Below are 19,631 nucleotides of genomic sequence, written 5' to 3'. Positions count from 1 at the left end.
TTGTTCCCCCAAATTAGTAGAAAATATTACTGGTATCTTAAAACCAGCTTTCTGTCCCCATCATAGACATTTATCCATTATAGGACCTTAGAAATAGAATCATTGAGATCATCTCATATAATTTCCTTTTATAGATGAGGAAACAGATAAAATAACTTGCCAGGGATCCTAGAGAGGTAGGACCAAAACTCCAATCTCATGAAACACAGACTTTCCACTGGCCTGTGTGGTCTTTATTCTGTTAGGGAGGAAAGATCTTCTAGAAATCTAGTTTAATACTTGCCTTAATATCATAATTTTGAATCATACTCATATGTTCTGGCTATCCCTCAGAGATGGTGATTTACTGATACTTCATTTCAGAATCTTTTCACTTATTTTCTTTCATTTTCAGTTTAAAAAACATCGGCTTTCAGTGATGCATACAAATACCTACGCTAAATCCGTGGTGAACATGGCAGATTTAGTAAGTATAAATCCAGTTAAGTGCCATTCTCATAAGTTCTAAATCACATTTGCTAATAATTCATCTTATCCTTTTATATTGTAGTGATATGGAATGATGAAAATTGAAAATGAAGTCACATCCTTCTGTAAAGTTTAATAGACTTTTTAAACCCAAATCTGAAGCTAGGAGGATGGTTAAAAGGAGATCAAACTTGATGGGTTTATGACTGAAATTCCTTCTGTGAATTCTACCTAGAATAAAGACAGAGGCTGATTCTCTTCCTAAAAACCCCCCTCAAATAGAGGAACCCAAAGATACAATCAGACTCCTTCCAAATGAACATGAGCACTACAAGATAGGTGCCAATACCTAGGCCTCATGAGTTCTTGTTTTCTCAGCTACCTGGCTTACTTCTAAGGTTAACATAACCATAGTTTCTCCAAAGCTTTTTAACAGCCATAATTGACTTTACTGGCATTCTTCATTGTTATTCACAGGGAGGCTTTAGACTGTCCTTCATTCTGCTTAAGATACCAGGAAAGGGACATAAATTTGTTCCCTGATTAACAGTGTGAGATCACATCATAACAGGATTCTTAACTATTGTTCTCTGGTGTGTGATTAGTCTTTGTTTTACTTGGGGAATAATATGGAAATTAGGGGAAAGATACATTCTCATCTCCACCATTTCCCCCCTCAAAATCTGGAGAGATAGTATATATATATAATCTGGATTGAATTGCTTGACAACTCCATAATGGGGAAGGGAAGTAAGGAAGGAGACAATGTGGATCGTATAACTTTGTAAAAATGTGTGTGGAAATTTGTTATTAAAAATATTATTTTATTACAATTGCTAAAAAAATTAAATTTTAAAAAATCAATAGAGAATTCTTTTCTACAGTTCTCTCTGTCCCTGCTCCCCTGACTGGAACCATTTAAAACTCAAGATGCTTCCTACCTGTAAAGGGCTTCCTCTAAAGCCTGTTCATACATCCTTTGATATTATAACATGCGTGTTCATTTCATTAATATACTAGATCTATAAGGAACAACTTAAGACAAGGATAGTGTTGGTTGCCATGGAAACCTGGGCAGCTGACAACAAGTTCACCATATCTGAAAAACCACTGACCACCCTACGTGAGTTCATGAAATATCGGAAGGATTTTATCAAGGAGAAAAGTGATGCCGTCCACCTTTTTTCGTATGTCATTTCTCATTGTGTTTTATTGCTTTCTTTTTGTTGTTCTCTTTTGAATTCATTGCTATTTGTGACAGATGTATATCTCCACCCCCCGTGCCAATTAAATAATTAAGAATAACTATATCAGAACTGTTTTGGTAAGTTGGAGATTGGGATATAAAAATGCATCGATTCCACTGGTTTTCATGTAAATTGAAGAGTTCTATTGGTTTTCATGTAAATTGAAGACCATTGGTTTCTAGGTGTTTTTTAATGGATAAAGATGGTTTCAGTGTGTGTGTGTGTGTGTGTGTGTGTGTATCCTAAATGCCTATCACAATTCCTGTTGCATATTAAGATGTTAATAAATAGTTGCTGAATTATCTGTTAACATCTACTCAATCTAATTTTCCCCAGTATGCATATAGCTAGGATTTCATGACAGTGGGTTCTTCATGATATTACATCACACTTCTACAAAATATATCCTTTCACTAAACATATGTTCCTTTCATGAATATTTTAGGCAACACAAGCTGGGGTCTTTCCTAAATGTGCTAACATGTCTGCCTTCTGGTTAATGCTCCTGAAATTTCCTACCTATTGACTCTAGATCCATTTTGTATTTTTTCTTAAATTCTTTTTTTTTGTAGTGAAATTTCAACTTTTTTTCATGTCTGTGATAATAAGTAATTGTCTTAGAATTCATTCACTTAATTTTTCATTAATTTGTTTATGTATTTATTTATTTACCTATCTACTAATTAATTCATTCATTTATTCATTATTTTTGAGACCCAGACCCAAAGTATAATGACCTTTCATGGGCTGCCTCCATTGCGAATTGGTAGAGAAGCTTTGACTTGCTTTGTTTCTTAGGCTCCTTCATTCCTCATTAGGTAGCCAGTTGGCAACCATGCTCCCAGGGACTTACCGTATTGGTGCCATATTTCCTGTAAATACATGATCAGCTTTAGCCCTACTACAGCTCAGAACTCCTAAACTCAAAATATTCACCTAGCCTCAGCCTAGGATTATTAGTGTGTATCGCCATACCTGGCACTGTAGAATTTTTTAAAGTCATTTTCTAAAATCACCCTAAGAAAATCTCACAGGGAAGTGGGAAAGAGATTTCTAATAGGTGTTCTATTGAAGATGCTACTCTTAATGGGCCCTCCAGTAAATGACTTGTTCCTTTATGTGTACAAATATAAAGATTTACAGAATGAAGTGTAGAAATAAATGGTGACTTGCCAAGAATCAGTAAATGTAACAAATTAATACTTTGAGGTGCTGAAAATTGGTGAACAGTAAACCATTTTTTCTTTGTTTCCTTTTCTAAAAGGGGAAGCCGATTTGAAAGTAGTCGAAGCGGGGCAGCTTATATTGGTGGGATTTGCTCTCTGCTGAAAGGAGGAGGAGTGAATGAAGTAGGTGTGCATATTCATATAATACAAAATGGTACCCAGGTGAAAAGGCTTCCTGCCATCTACAACATAATGGCCATATAGCAAGTTAATTGTATTAATTATTTATTAGTATAGAATATTTAAGGGACCATGGCATAGTGGAGAGAGCTGAATTTGGAGTAAGGAAGAGTTGGATTCAAATCTTCTCTGACAGTTACAAGCCGTTTGACCTTGGATGAATAACATAACCTCTCTAGAACTTCTGACAGTTGTTTCTTTAAGACTGATTGATAAAGATACAGATTATGCCATCTGTTCTGGTACTCCATTGTAGAAATCCTGGATGCCAGGCTCAGAGATGGGAGGTCCTGGGTTCAAATGTGACCTCAGATACTTTCTAGCTGTGTCCCTGAGCAAGTCACTTAACCCCTATTACTTAGCCTTTACTGGTCTTCTGCCTTAAAACTGATACACAGTATTGATTCTGTTAATCAATAGGTTAAAGGTTTAAAAAATAAGTTAAGGTTAAAAAAAGAAAAGAAAAAAAGAAATCATGACTCCTTGATATATTGACATAGAGCTCACCCTCACTATCAGGACTCAAATGGGGAAACATTACTGAAAACAATTTCTGTTGGCATTGTCCATAAAATTATATTTTTGTCCAAAAAATTATTCTTAATAATAGCTGGCATTTATATAGTTATTTGTAAATTTATTTTTATTTAATCCTCACAACAACACTAGGAGATAGGTGCTATTATTGTGCCCATTTTGCAAATGAGGAAATTAATGCAAAGATTGGATGACTTGTCTAGGGTCCCATGGCTAGCAAGTATCTGTGACACAATTTGAACTTAAACATTTGACCTCAGATCCAGGGCTCTATCCACTAAGCCACTTAACTGCCAACTTTTATAAATTGCATAAGAAGTGAGTGGAAAAACAGGAAAGTATACGAAACCCTACCTGCATTCTATAAAGTCTTGTTTATTCTTCAGAAATTTTTCAGAGAATTGAACCATTCTCTGGATGTTATTAATTCCTAACCACTAGACTTGGAATTCACTGACCTCCAGAGAATTTGGCCAGTTTTGAAGGAAAGCTTGACCACTGGCTTTTTTCCTCAGTATTCTCCAAAGTCAGTTTCTTTGGATAAAAGAGAATATTCTCTAGGACCACTGGCAAGTCAAGTAAAAATAATATATTCACATGGCTTCTCAAATTTTGAAGAATACTTTTGCTATTGACCATTGTGTAATTAGAATTTTGCTCCCCAGGACTCTAAATCCCAGCATCCCATTTTTTATGTTTACCTACGTCCTTACGTAGGGAGGATATATTTTGATGTAGCTCTTCCCTCTCGCTTCTCCCCTCCCTCCCCCAACGAGGTTTTGTGGAGGTTGGGTGAGTGCCAGACAGGAGAATTTCACTCACTTGACTTTTACTCAGGCTTTTACTTTTGTTCTTAAACTTTATAAAATATTATACTTGGAGTTATTGGATATTAATTTTAATTTTACATCAAGAACAAATTCCAATGCTTCTCTCAGGCTCAGGGTTCTTTATACTGCATTTGCATCTGGAAGCAATGTTTGTTTTGTTTTGTTTTTTGGGAGGGCTAAAATTTCAGAAGCACTCAAGTAAGATTTTCTCCACTCACTTCTACCTGATTGTAGTCTATGGATCCCACTGTATTTTTATAGAAAAGTTAGAATTTTCAATTAGAGATAGGTATTATTTGGCTTCAGTATTAGATTAAGGTACCAAACCCAATAAATCAAAGCCAGACCAAACAAATGACTTCTTCCTGTTTCCTTCAGCACAGTAATTGACATATAGTTGGTCTATAATAAGTGCTCATTAAATTGAATTCTCTCTGACTGCCCAATATTCTGTGTTAACTGAATCTGCTGAGCCTGTGCTGAAGCAAATTCCTAAAATTTACTCAAAGTTGATCATGTCTTGATCTTTCTTTCAGTTTGATCTGAATGATGTTTTACACATTTTGTTATTTATTTGTTTGTTTGTTTGTTTTTTCCAGTTTGGGAAAACGGATTTAATGGCAGTCACTCTAGCCCAATCATTAGCATATAATCTTGGTATTTTCTCAGACAAAAGAAAATTAGTAAGCGGTAAGTTTTAGAAAGCATATGCATCAGTTTTAATATATATCATTAACACTTTATACATAACCTTGTTTGGAAGATACTTTTATAAGCTGAAATTTGAGGATGGGGTACTAGATTCAAATGCCCACCTAAAAGTGTTAGACATGGTAAAGTAAGTAACATGGATGAGGTCAAGGTCTTTGGTAAAATAGTAGTAATTAATATTTATGATATTGGTGAAATAAAATGACGCTATCGAGCAAGAATTTTTAAATATATTATATATATATAATATATACATACTTTATTGATAAATTCACAGAATTAATATGAAACAGAAAGACCTGGATTCAAATTCTGACTTCAACACTCATTCACTATATGCCCTTGGGAAAGTCACTTAACCTCTAAATGGCTTGGCAACTCTATACTGCTGTAAGTTTCAGTGAAAGTACCAGCTTGCATTGGTTTGGGGAATTTTCTCATCTGGGAGTTCTCTTTACTAATGAAATCTCAGATCTATTCCCTATTCCTAATCCCTGCTGAAATTTCATAGTAGAAGTGAATGAGGAAACCTTTAAGGGTAAACCATAGCAAGGCTACTAATTTTCCAAAAATTGAATTCACAGTCCTAGCTATGTGGTGCAAAAGTATGAGGTATATATAAAAGTTTTGTTGTCACTGCTTTTGTTTATGTGATCTTGTATTTGCGTTGTCTTTTAATGTGGAAATATCTGCAGGATAAGAATCATTAAGTATCTTATTCAGAACTGATTGTACTCCTCACTTATTTTAGACCAGTAACATTTGCATAATAAGTAGCCGCCAGGAAGTGTTAGATCTATCTGTTCTCTTTCTTACAATCAAATGTTATCCAGTAGCCCTGCCTCAATTTACCTGCTTTGGCCCAAAGGATGCTCCTTTTCTTACTCCAGACATAATTCTGATACCTTCAGCTTAGTGTAACCTGCTCCTTCTAGGAGTATTTTGATTTTGTTTAATATTTGGGGGCTAATTTAAAATCCCTGGAAGGGGAAAAAAACTTGTTTGTTCCAAGTAGGACATTTTGAATGAATGCTTGCTTACTTCAGTTAGGTTAAAATTAATACTAAAGAAAAGATGAAATCATAAAAAATTCCAGAACACAATATTTTTGTTATTCCACATATAGGGTATTAGAAAGGTGGGAGCATACTTGAGAAAAGTTGATGTATGTTGCTTATAATGTTAGAAAAACTGAATTACAGTACTTTTCAAAAGATATTTTGAGGAATGCACTATAGACCAGAGATCTGTTTTAGAAAACTCTGTAGTATATCTACTTGAGGCACATCTTCACGTTTTTCTTAGGTGAGTGTAAATGTGAGGATACATGGTCTGGATGCATAATGGGAGACACAGGGTAAGTGATTTTGTTTTTTTATATTTTCACATATTAATAATAAGAAAAGAACTCAATATTACTTGCACAGGTGTGCTTTACTACTCAGAATTATGAGACTTACTAATCAGAATTAGATTAACTCCAGACAGGAAGTCTTACTGTAGATATTCATGGGAAAATGAATTTATTTCAGTATATTCTCTGGGGAGCTGATTCTGGGACCTATATATCCGGTCTGAAACTCATTCCTAAGTTCCAATCTCATCATCATTAAACAAAGAAATATCTCAGAGACATCTGAACTCAAACAACTCACTATCTTTTTTCCCAAACCTACCCCTCTATCAAACTTCCTTATTTTTGTCAAGGGCATCACCATGCTTTCAGACCTGATTGAATTGAGGCCAGAACCAGTTTGACTCGGAGTTTACGAACTTTGAGTCATCCTTGGCTTCTCCTTCCATCGATCCAATGTTTAGCCAATTGCCAAATGATGCCATTTCTGCCACTATCACATTTTTCTAATCCAATTTCTCTCTACTCACACAACCATAACCTTAGTCGAGGACATCATCATCTCTTGCCTGGACTATAGCAGTTGCCTCCTAATTAGTCCTCCTGACTCAGGCAGCTCCTCACTCCAATCCATTCTCCTCACTGATATGAAAGGTGCTTTCTTTAAGCCCACATTTTATCATGCCCCTCCTTTCTTCAAGCAACTCTGATGGCTCCCCATGTTCTCCAGTATAAAATATAAACCCCTCTGTTTGGCTTTTCCAATTGAGCTCTAGTCTATTTTTCCAGCCACATTATACATTATCCTCCTTTCTATATTCATCCTTCCCCTAAAACCTTGTGTTTAACTTCTTTTTATTTATTTTGCATTTATTCTATATACTGATTTTCATATATATAATATATCCTGCTTGTTGGTTTTCACATACGATTCTATATATACATGTTATCTCCTGGAAGAACTAACATGATTTAATTCAGATCCAGAAAAGTTTAATGATAATAAAAGTTTTATGGAAAAAGTTTATTGATATAACTTCACATGTGAGAACACTAGGCTAGGCACTCTAGGGAGCAGAAATAAGAAGACTCTTCAAGTCCTTGCTCCTACCTCTTAAAGCCTATTTAGAGAGGCAAAAAAAAGAAAGGAAAGAAACAATCATTTCTCAAATTGTGTACCAACACTGACTAATTAAGCGCTGTTCAAATATTAGCTCTTTTTATCTTTGTGACAGTCCCAATTGATTGGTGCTATATTATCATCATTTTTATAAAAGAGGAAATTTAGGCAGGCAGAAATGAAGTAACTTGTCCACAGTCACATAGCTAATAAATATCTGAGTCTCTATTTGAACTTTTTCCTGGAGTTTCCTAACTCCAGGCCCAGAGCTCTATCTGCCTTGCCACCTAACTATCTTAACTGCTAGGAAAAAAAGAAAAGGGGTGGGGAGCAATGTAAGAAATACCAGTAACAAGAGTTGCCTTAAGGTAGTGCATGTTTAATAGACAAATGATTACTAGACATGGAAAGGTCAATAAAATGTATGGGGATTTTGGGAGATTTCTGATCTTCCAATTCAATCTCAGAACCACATATTAAATGCCTACTTTGTATAAAGTACTATGCTAGGCACTAGCAGAGGTTCCAAAGACAAACAAATGTTACTTCCTGCCCTAGAGGAGTTTTCATTCTCCTGGAATGGGATTTGGATATACTTCATACATACATTTATGGGATGGGGTCATTTGAGGAATGAAAAAGGATTCATCACTAGAGGAATTGTGTTGGTACACATGTTGTGTTGAAGGATGCTAAGGAATCTAAGGAGCCCAGATGAGGAGGTGGTGCACTTCAGATATGAAGAGACAGCTTGAGCAAAGGGATAGAGATGGATAATGGAATGTCTTTGGATTTTAAAAACTAAATGTGGCATACCCACCCTTTAAGAATATAAGAGAATCCAGAGATATGGAAATGTAGAAGGATGAGAAACAGTCCTAATGTTTTGATTTCAAGCATTTATCAAATGACATCAAGGCAACATTAAAGTTTTCAGGAGAAATTGCTTTGCAAAAAATGAGCCTCCTTCTCCTCCGGGTTGGGTTGCAAATGAGGGGGCAGTTCTGCTGAAGTGCATTTGATCTTCATGAAAACTGTTAAGAAACCATCAGCTATTTCTTTAATGCAAATATAACCCACATGCCTTGAATAAACCTATTGTGGATGCCTGAAAATTATCTTTTTTTCTTCACTTTGAAAAAGAATGAACTTTCTAACTATCTACAAGGGAGATCAATGGTGCCTAGCTATTGATTTTCTTGTTTCTTTACAGCTATTACCTCCCAAAAAAGTTCTCTCAGTGCAATGTCGATGAGTATCATGACTTCTTAAATAATGGAGGTGGCGCCTGCCTCTTCAATAAACCATCAAAGGTAATAAAACTAGTTGCTCTCACATGCTGAACCCAGACCATTTATTTTCCTTCCTTCTAAGGTTTCTGAATTGTACATTCAAAGAAACAGGGCTCCACAATTAAAAGATTTCTGGTCAGATCAACAATCATTTCCTAGAGAAAGTAAGAAACTAGTAACATCCTTTCTAGACTTGCCTGTTCTAGAGTTGAACCTAGAATGAAGTGAGGAGGGAATTCAAACTTGGGAAGGGTTCACAAATGTAAGGAGTTGGGGCAAAGACCCATTCAGATTTAACTGGATATAACTGCATGGAAAATGCTCAGGAATATGATCCTGAAGGTAATAGAAACAAAGACCTTGCCTTCTGAATTGGGGGCTATGTCTGTATTTACTCTAATTACTCCCTCATTTATCTACATAAGAGGACAGCAGTGACTAAGGATTACAAAACTGAGTAATTCTGAGAAAACCCAGAGCAGTTTGCTTATTATTGGTTTTAGTTGAACCTATGATTTTATTGGTATTTTTTGTTGAGTCAATGCAATCATGTTTGACTCTTTGTGACCCCATTTCGGGGTTTTCTTAGCAAAGATACTGGAATGATTTACCATTTCCTTCTCCATCACATTTTACAGATGAGGAAACTGAGGCAAACAGGATTAAGTCAGAATCAAGTGTCTGCAGATAGATTTGAACTCAAGAAGATGTCTTCTGATTCCAAACCCCATGTTCTATTCATTGCACCACCTCACTGCCTCTTTTGATGGTATAGGGAACTTTTAATGAATCCCATTAAATGAATCCCCTTACCAATTTATCTGAGCACTTGCTTTTCTACTTAACAGCCTTAGAGAGTTTGGTAGAGATTAGGCAAATATTCATGACCTAGTTGATAGCCTAAACTTCAGACAAAAAATAGGAAATAGATGAAATAATCTCTATAAACTAAGGTGAAGTTTCTGAATGAGAGACCAAAGCCCTGCACCAAATATGGGAATGAATCCAAAGAAAATACCATGCTAAAGTCATTGACTAGCTGCACTTTAAAATCCCTTAGTGCCCAGAGCTGTGTATCTCTTCAGCTTACAGAAAGAATGACCACTTTCTGAACCTTTCCATCTTGGTTTTATATGGACAAATACTGACACAAATTTAAATTAGGAAAATAGCCTCACCACAATCTGCATTCTAAAATGCAATCTACTATGTGTGTGTGTGTGTGTGTGTGTGTGTGTGTGTGTGTGTGTGTATGAGTTTTCCTTTCTCATTTGCTTTTATAGCCAAGTTTTTCTTGATGACTAATAAACGGATTTGGACTTTACCTCCCTGCAGGGTAGGTATTGAAGCATCCTCTCTTATTGTCCTTGATTTGTCTTACAAGTACTTTGCATTATCAAGACCATTCTTATTAAGAAATTAAAATCTCCTGAAATGAATGAGTAAAGAATGTTCCATCCTATGTTCTTGGCTATAGCTTATTAAATTCATAGAGAACATTATGGTCACTGATTAGAGGGTAAAGAGGTTCCAGTTATTCTCATCAGGATACATTTACATGTTAAAGTAAAAGAGAATACTTTGTCCCAGCTAATTGTGTGAATTAAATTTTCTGCCTCTATAACTCACCGTGGTATGTGGAGCTGCCTAGTAATCATTTCCTCTTTCATTCTGTCTCCTTTGCAAGGGAATTTAGAAATTGTATTGCACCGGATTACAGAACAGCTAACCCTTTCAAAAAACCTCAGGGAGGTGAGGGAATATTATGAAAAGAAACCACTGCTGCTTTTAACCAGGAAAGAGGCTAAGGGCTTTTTACTGAAATAGCTTTTGTCCTGAGTCCAAAACAAGGGAACAAATGCATCTTTCATCTATATCATTTGCCATTTCAGGTTTTCAAAGCTGCCTCATTTATGAGGGTCACTTTCAACCTGGAATGAAAAATAAGAAACAATTACTTCACTTGTGACAGGCAGGCCTGGGAATGAGGCCTTTCTGGATGCAAGATTTTTGGATATGGGCATTTATGAAAAGCCACATGTATCTATCTGAATTCTTGTTTTTTTTTGTTTTTTTTTTGGTGCGTGTCATATTCCCGGTAAAAAAGAAATTCATTTTAATTACAAAATATAATAATTCCCCAACTTTTCTTCCTAACTCTAAGTCAAAGAAAGTAAAATATGGTCAGCAGAGTAAAGAGTAAACCAGTATTTTTAATAATGAAATAATAATGGCAGAGATAGTATGGAAGAATAGGTAGCATGTTGAACTGGACAAGATATATAAGCTATTTGAGAATATGGTGTGTTTCATTCTTGGTATTTCTATTTGAAGTACATAGCATTGACACATGATAGAGGAACATTGATGGATCAGGGATTTCATTGGTAGTTCCTGGTAAAAAAAAATTCCTCTACAAAGACATATTGGAGTCTTGCGTTAGCTGACTGGGGCACTGAGAAATGGCATAGCTTGCCTCAAATAGGGCTGCCATTATGTGTCAGAGGCAGGATTTGAACTCAGGTCTTCTGCACCTGAGCCTGGTTCACTATATACCACTATACCATGCTGCCATGTACACAGGAAGTGTTTAATAAACATGTGTTGATTGATGTCATATAGACATTGAGGAACAATTCTAGGATTCAAATCTAGGGTCTTGGACTTCATATCAAGTACTTTTTCCATTTCACTCTCTCTTGAAAAAATAAAAATCACACTGCATATGTGAGCCATTGTCAGTTTCTAGATGTACCACTTTTGTGCCTGAGTATGAATCTTACCTTCCCATGGATCTTATGAGAGTGATTTTTAATATTTTGATTTCTCTCCCACAGTTGCTAGATCCTCCTGAATGTGGTAATGGCTTTATTGAGACTGGAGAAGAATGTGACTGTGGCACACTTGCGGTGAGTCCTTGGTGGTGACCAAGCATCCCTGAAATCCCCTGCTTTTCATACCAAGGTAGTGAAAGCCACATGCATAGAGAAACTTTTTGAATTTCTCATGAAAAGATAATAATTTGAGGGGAAGAAGAGACAGAGTAATTAAGAAATTAGATTCCTGTCTTAGGTTGTGCATTATGTTCTATAAATATTTATGCTTCTCAGGAGTGTGCCCGGGAAGGAGCAGATTGCTGTAGGAAATGCACTTTGACAGAAGACTCCCAATGCAGTGATGGTCTTTGCTGTAAAAAGTGCAAGGTATGAGAATATCACCTTTTAACCAATTGACAGGAAATGAACAATCCAGACCATGAAGAAGAAGGGAATAGAATTCAATGGGGAGCATAGACATTATGTCTGAAATTGGGTTTTGTTAATCTCACTATTGTACTTCAGTGGAACCCAGCACTTAATTTATCCCTTCTTCCACCCCTCTTTATCTCCTTCTTTCCCTTCTTTTGGGATTTGTTTCCAAATTCCAAGTCTATAGATAACTTCTCTTTGTGATCAAAACAATTTACTTAATTTCTCACTCCTTTAGTTTCCTCAGTTGTAAAATGGTCACTTGGTCCATCAATAAATATTCATTAAACAGCTACTATGTGCCAGTCACTGTGCAACAAGAGACAAAAGACAGTCCCTGCTGTTGGGAGCTCATAATCTAATTGGGGGAGACAAGATACAAATAACCCTGTATAAACAAACTATGTACAAGAAAAATAAGAAATAATTAGCTACGAGAGGGCACTAGAATTAAAAAGGTATTGGGAAAGGCCAGAGAGGACAGGGAAGCAAGCCTTCAGTGTAATTTAAAATCAGAGAAGGCAGAGATGAGAAAGGAGAGCATTATAATCATGAAGGACAACCAATGAAATGCCTATGGCTGAAAGATGGAGTGTTCTCTTTATGGACAGCAAAGAAGCCAATGTCATTGGATTAAAGAGTGATATGGTGGGGGGAATAAGGTGTAAGAAGACTGGAAAGGTAAGAGGGGGCTTAATTATGGAAGGCTATGAACGCTAGAGGTTTTTGTATTTGATTCTAGGTAACAGGGAGTCACTGTTGTTTATTGAGTAAGGGAATAACACAGTTGGACCTGCATTTAGGGAAAACCATTTTGATAGCTGAATAAATGATGGATTGGAATAGGGAGAGACTTAACTCAGGCAGAACCACCAGCAGTCAATTGCAGTATCGAGGTATGAGGAGAGAAAGGCATGAACCAATATGATAGAAGAATCAGAGGAGAGAAATGAGGGTCTTTGCTGAACTGACCTCGAAAATCTCTTCCATTTATACACTTATGAACCTATGACTGTCCTTCTACAAGATATTTTTAAAGCTTTCTATGGGCTCAGCCCTATTTAAAGCAAAATGAAGGCTTAAAAAAACTTAAGACATAGGTTATTAAATATAGAATATAGAACTGGATTTTAAAGATCATCAACTCCAACTTTCTCCTTTTACCAATGAGGAAACTTGGGCCTAGAGTTTGGAAATGGTTTAGCCAAAGGCAAATGAAGTAGAAGAACCAATTTCAAACCAATTTTTCATGTACCAAATTCTGCATTCTTTCCATTATGCCACATTCCTTTTTTTTCTATCATGGTAATATTTTTTTTCTCATCCTTTTAATCTGAGAATTAAGTAGGTTTGGGCCCAGTGGCTTTAGTCCTTTTTGCTACAATCTGCCTGCCTGTAAAGTAAATTTAAGGGGTTTCTTTTATCTGCTTCTTTAATTTATTTAATTGTTCTCTTTGTAATCAAATAATTTCAAAGTCCAAGGATAACAAAACATAAAAATACAAAAAATACAAAACAAAAAATATAAAAAAAGAAAATACAAAAAAGAGAAATGGTCCTTGACTCTTAGGGGGTGTATAATATTGGGGAGACAAGAAAAAGACACAGAAAATGGCTAAATAACAATGCAAGGCAGTATATGAGGAAATGTCATGTGAAAGATAATGCTTTGTAAGAAGTCCAAGGTAAGTATGGACAAGGATGATCAGGAGAAGAAAGGTTTTGTGGCTTCATCCCTAGAAAATCTAGGGAATCTAGATCCAAATTGTAGGAGAATAATTGCTCATTTTAACTTGAAAAACACTTTCACTCCCTTCTGGATGATGGATCATCTCAAACTTATATTTGTACTCATGTTGTATCCTCCAGTAGAATGTAAGGTTCTTCAAGGCAAGCTTTACCAACTTGAGACCTTACCACTTCCTTGATCACCATTCTACTCCCTGAAACCTTCTACAAAGACTACTCTGCCTGTTTTGTTCCTAAAGAGTGAATCATTCTGTGGTTTTTCATCTTTTTCTATCTTGCTGTAGAACCTGGTACCATGACATCTACCCCAGAGATTACTTAATAAATGAGCATTGATTAACTGGCTGTTCCTCCTAGAGGAGGGCTGGAACTAGGACAACCTTTGAATTTAGACCTTTGGGGGATTCCTTTAAACAACTTTTTAGTAATGATAGCAATAGCCATTTTGTCTGCTAATGAGGAAACAGAAATCTAGTTCCTTAACATGTCCAACAAAGCAGAGAGATTCAGTTAGAACCTTCCTAGATTTCAGGTTCCTTCAAGGGGTTTTTCCAACCACATGAAAGAGATAGAAATATATCCCTGTCAGAAATATAGCCACTAATGTATTTTCTAGAGATTTCAACTTTTATATACTTGTCTATGCATCACTGAATGAGGCCCCAGGAGCCCTGCACTATCTTGAGCTAGATCCCTGGTTACTATGTGGCCTGGGTCCCATTACTTCAATGTTCCTTGCTTTCATCATTCCTGCAACAAAATAAGAGGTTTTTAAAAATTCATTTCTTTGATATACAGAATTGTGATTTCAGTGATAAAAATCATTTCAGGGCTCAAGAGCAGCAGAACATAAAAATACACCCAACAGGGGAGCAACCATAACTCTCACATAAAAGCCTATTATAAGATGGATTTGAAAATGTAATAAAGTCACAGCTGGCTGGCCCCAAACCCTGTTGTCAGCAAACAAGGGCTCTATAGGAAACAAGGTAGAGTGAAATACTAGTTCTGGAGTTAGAAGATCTGTATTTGAGTCCCACCTTTAAATGATCAGTATGTGACTTTGAGCAAGGCATTTAAGTTCCCTGGACCTTGGTTTCCTCAACTTTAAAGTGATAGGGTTAGTTAGACCAGATTGCCTCTGAGGTCTCTCTGTACGTGTGCCCAGGTAAACACCCCAAGGTAATGAGGAAGGAGAGAGCATTAATATCTGACTAGATCATGGCAGACTTTACCAGAATGAGCCTTGGAAGGTGAGGATTCTGTGAGGGGAGATGAGATGCCTTTTTATTCAGACAAGGAGGACAATTCCTGCAAATATATGGATTGAATATTTAAATGGTGCTTTTAGGTTTAAAAATATTTTCCTCATAAGTAATATTTGTGGAGAAACAATAGAAACACTTGAGTTCAAATCTAGATTCAGATAGTTACTAATTGGGCAAGTCACTTAACCTCTGTCTGCCTCCGTTTCCTCAATTCTAAAATGAGGCTAATAGTAGCACATGTCTCTTAGGGTTGTTGTGAGGATCAAATGAGAGAATATTTGTAAAAAACTCTTAGCACAGTGCCTAGAATGTAAAAGGCACCATAAAAATTCTTGTTCTCCTTTTAATATCTTCTCTATTTTTCAAGTAGGGAAATTGACAATTAATGAGATTCAATGGTTTTGCTCATAATATGGAATTAGGTCTTAATCAATGATACATGTAAAACCCAATGGAATTGTGCATTGGCTAAGGGGATTAGGGGGGCTTGGGGGAGAGGGAAAGAACATGAAACATGTAACTATGGGAATATATTCAAAATAAAAATATACATATAAATAAAAAAGAAAGAAAGCTATCCACATCCAGAGAAAGAACTGTGGGAGTAGAAACACAGAAGAAATACAACTACTTGAACACATGGGTTGATGTGGATATGATTAGGGATGTAGACTCTAAACAACCACCTCAATGGTTTTGCTCAGGGTCATATAGTTAGTAAGTGCTGGAGGAAGCTTCTAATTAGAACCCAGGTTCTATATAGTATAATATCTGCAAATTTAAGTGTTCCCCAAGTCCAACTGATAATTAAAGCAGCAATCTTCTCTATAATATCCCCAATAAGTGGCTGTTCACCCTTCATTTGAAGACCTTGAGTGGGAAGGGCATTCACTATCTCCTGGGGCAGCCCTTTGAGTCCATATTTTGAGCTAAAATTAACCCTCTGCAGTTTCCAACCACTGGGTTTACTGTTGTCTTTGATCAGAGGAAAGTAAATCAAATCTCTCTTCAACTTGGTACCCTTAAAATGTACTTCCAGACAGCTATCATATCCCTCATAAGTCTTCTGTAAGCTAAATATTTCCAGGTACTCAACCACTCCTAATTGAATTGCATTGCTTTATTTTTCTCTATGTGTTCTGTGGTTGGCCAATTTCCTTTATAAAATAAGATCCCTAGAAAAGAAAGGAACAAGCATTTATTAAGTACCTACTATGCGCCAGACACTCTGTACTGAGCATTTTACAAATATCTCATTTAATCTGCACACAAGCTCTTGGAGTAGGTGCTATTATTAGTCCCGTTTTACAATTGAGGAAACTGAGGCCAACAGAAGTTAAGTGAATTGCCCAGGGTCATATAACTAATAAGTGTCTGAGGGCAGATTTGAATTTTATCCATATATTCATATACCTTTCCTAATTGTAGTCAAACTATGGATCAACCCATAGCATCAAACCCCCACCTGAAATACTTTGGTAACAGGTGAAGAATTCTAGGTTATAGCTATAAAATATAGAAAATAGCTCATACAGCCTGAAGAAAATTCTTTTAAAAGATATTATATTGTATTTATTATATTATACCAAAATATATTATATTTGACTCAAATTCTCTGACTTGCTCAGAGCTTTGTTGTAATAGCAAAAAGCAAAAGTCTCCACAGAGTAACTGAAACAACTCTGTTTTGATATTTGGGATAAAACTGTTCAACTTTCTATCAGTATTTGCATTCAGTGCTTCCAGGGGTTTTCAGCCTTTTTTTTAACTTCTTTTAGTTTCAGCCTATGGGAACTGTATGTCGGGAAGCAGTGAATGACTGTGATATTCAGGAGACATGTACAGGAAACTCCAGTCAGGTAATTTTCATGGGGTAAGCTTTCTCCATATCTGGAGGAAAAAAATGGTGCCTGGGCAAGGTCTTTCATGGTTACCTTCATGGCATTGATCTCCCAGAAAAATGTAAACCAAGGAGACTCTCAGGTTCCTCTCTCATGTGACATCTAATTCCATCTATTTTTAGTCATTTCTCTGCAATTTAGGTTTCAGCTAACAGCATAAGCAAGTGGAGAAACTGCCTGCAAGTGGTTGTAAAACTAAGATTGTGTTTATGCCTTAAAGCGTCGTTTAAAAATAAAGTATGTCCATGGGTTTACTTACATGTCCTTGCCAGAGGAAAAAAATAGAAAGGACTACGTTTTATCTCATAAACTTTTAAAAAGGAAAGTGTAGTAAAGAAATACTCCCATCATGTGTCTCTAGTCTGAAAAGGTGTTCCTTCGTCTGACGTTGACATGAATATTGTTTCTTCTAAAAAAGCCCAATTTTGACTGATCTTAAATTTTAAATTCAGTTAGAGATGGACTGTGATTATTTATGGAAGCAAATGTAAAATTTTCATCGCAACTAACATCTTTGCTTTAGGGATAAAAGGAATTCGGTAAGAGTGTTTCTATTTACATCACTTAAAGATATTAATTCAGTAAGATTGTATCTACTTAAGTCACTTAAAAGTGTTTATTCTTAAGGGATATGATATCCCAACAGATCAAGACTAAAGGTCTTGCCTATTTAATATTCTTTCCAAGATGTGTATTTGTAGAAAATATCCAGGCTTTTTATTTACTGTTTTTTTTTCTTCAGGTAACAGATTATACCCCCCCCCCAATAACTATGTGAAATATTATTTCCCTTGTCAATTAATTGACAAGTATGTGTTGGGTACGAGGAATACAAAGACAAAAAAAGAAATATCTCTCACCATCAAGGAGTTTATATTCTATATTATTATATTCTCTCTATATTAATATTATCATTATATTTTATATTCTATCAAAGAAGACAGCATATAAGTATAGAGGTAAATGCAAAATAAATACAGGATAATTTTGGTGAAGATCAAGGCAGGCATTAGCAAGCAGCAGAGATTAGAAAGATCTCATGCAAAAGGCTGCACCTGAGCTGAGATTTGATCATCCCAAGTCACCTAAATCCTTTAATGATACCCTCAGTAAGTCTCAGAAGGTAAGAGTAAAACGGTTGGTATTAAATTCCACTGGATATATCCATGACCCTGGAAACAAGGGCAAAACTTAAACACTCTCTCTGTAAACATATACTTATGTATAAATATATTCATAATATGTATTTAACATATTTAATAATTATATAATTTAGAATTATAGTGTACTACAAAGTTTAATTAAAATAAATATATTAATAAAATATAACAATTATATGTATATAGTAGAACAAAGAATAATTAAAGCTAAATAGATTTAAATATATATTAATATATACATACATACATATATATATATATAAAACACATGCATTAGTATATAGAATAAAGTGGCAGGACAGTATACAAATCCTAGTAAAAGATTCCTAAAATAGATGCCTCTTGACTGCATTTTGCACATAGGACCTGCCATCAATCTCACAACTGTAAAAAGGGAACTCTTGCTGCATCCTTCTCTTCTTCTTGCCAGTTGTTTGGATACAGATGTTGCTCCTGCCATGGCCAGGGGCACTCATGTTGAGCTCCACATGTGGCTAGAGGCTGCCAGCTGTCTGTGTCCTCCATGCCCATCTGTCCAGTTATGTTTCCACTGATTTGTGTCTGAGTGTGCTTTGCCCTTGTTTTCAGGGTCATCTGATAAAGTGAGTGAGAGTTTAAGGGACTGTTTTTTCTATTACCCTTTCTTCTCTCATTACATATCATTAAAGGATTGAAGTCAGAAGCCCTCCATCTGGGGTCCGTGGACCTCCAAGGGCTACATAGATAAATTCCTGAAGATTTGTCAACTTGGATGGGAAAACACATGTTTATTTTCACTAAGCCTTGGTTTGCATCATAACACCATGGATTATATGCATTTAAAAACTTTCTTCTGAACAGGGTTCCATAGGCTTCCCCAGGCTGCCACTGAGGTCCATGCCATGCAAAAAAAGTTAAGAAACTGCAACTGAAGTAACACAGTGGGAGCATCCAATTTAACCATCTCATCTAAGGCATCCAGGCTTTTCAGTAGTGGCCCATATGATTGGAAATCCATATGTTTGCAGACTTTGTGGATATAATTATGTCATTCATTAAATTCAACTGTAATTACATTTGCTAATTGATCCAAGCTCTCTGGCACGGCACCTGGCTCTATCACTCGTACTGAGGAAGCATTGGCTAAGTGGTTTGGCTGTACTACTTTGCCAATTCATGTGTGCTAGCTAGCTAGGTAAAAACAGGTTTTATTATTTTTTTTAATCTCCCATGGGTACAACTCAGGCTCAGTCAGGCTGCTTTTGACCTAAGGGTTTTGTGTTGACTATCTAGTCCTTTAAAAGAAGGCCCCTTTAAAGGTTATTTTCAGAATTATAATTCTTGCCTTGTATTGTATTGAC

The 19,631-nt window shown here is 35.9% G+C and overlaps 1 protein-coding gene across 1 annotated transcript in view; it reads left to right on the top strand.

Moving 5' to 3' along the window:
- The window catches only part of ADAM22 (ADAM metallopeptidase domain 22), a 254,809-nt gene that overhangs the window by 180,425 nt on the left and 54,753 nt on the right, over positions 1-19,631 (top strand). Inside the window, 9 exon segments of the mRNA XM_044678916.1 lie at positions 395-466; positions 1,489-1,655; positions 2,980-3,064; positions 5,088-5,178; positions 6,505-6,556; positions 8,887-8,986; positions 11,803-11,874; positions 12,076-12,168; positions 17,009-17,149. Coding sequence (XP_044534851.1) covers positions 395-466; positions 1,489-1,655; positions 2,980-3,064; positions 5,088-5,178; positions 6,505-6,556; positions 8,887-8,986; positions 11,803-11,874; positions 12,076-12,168; positions 17,009-17,149 — 873 coding nt within the window.

Source organism: Gracilinanus agilis, chromosome 5 (assembly GCF_016433145.1).
Source record: "Gracilinanus agilis isolate LMUSP501 chromosome 5, AgileGrace, whole genome shotgun sequence".
Taxonomy (NCBI): Eukaryota; Metazoa; Chordata; class Mammalia; order Didelphimorphia; family Didelphidae; genus Gracilinanus; species Gracilinanus agilis.
The sequence above is the reverse complement of the archived record's forward strand: the minus strand, read 5'-3'. Positions and strand labels throughout refer to the sequence as shown.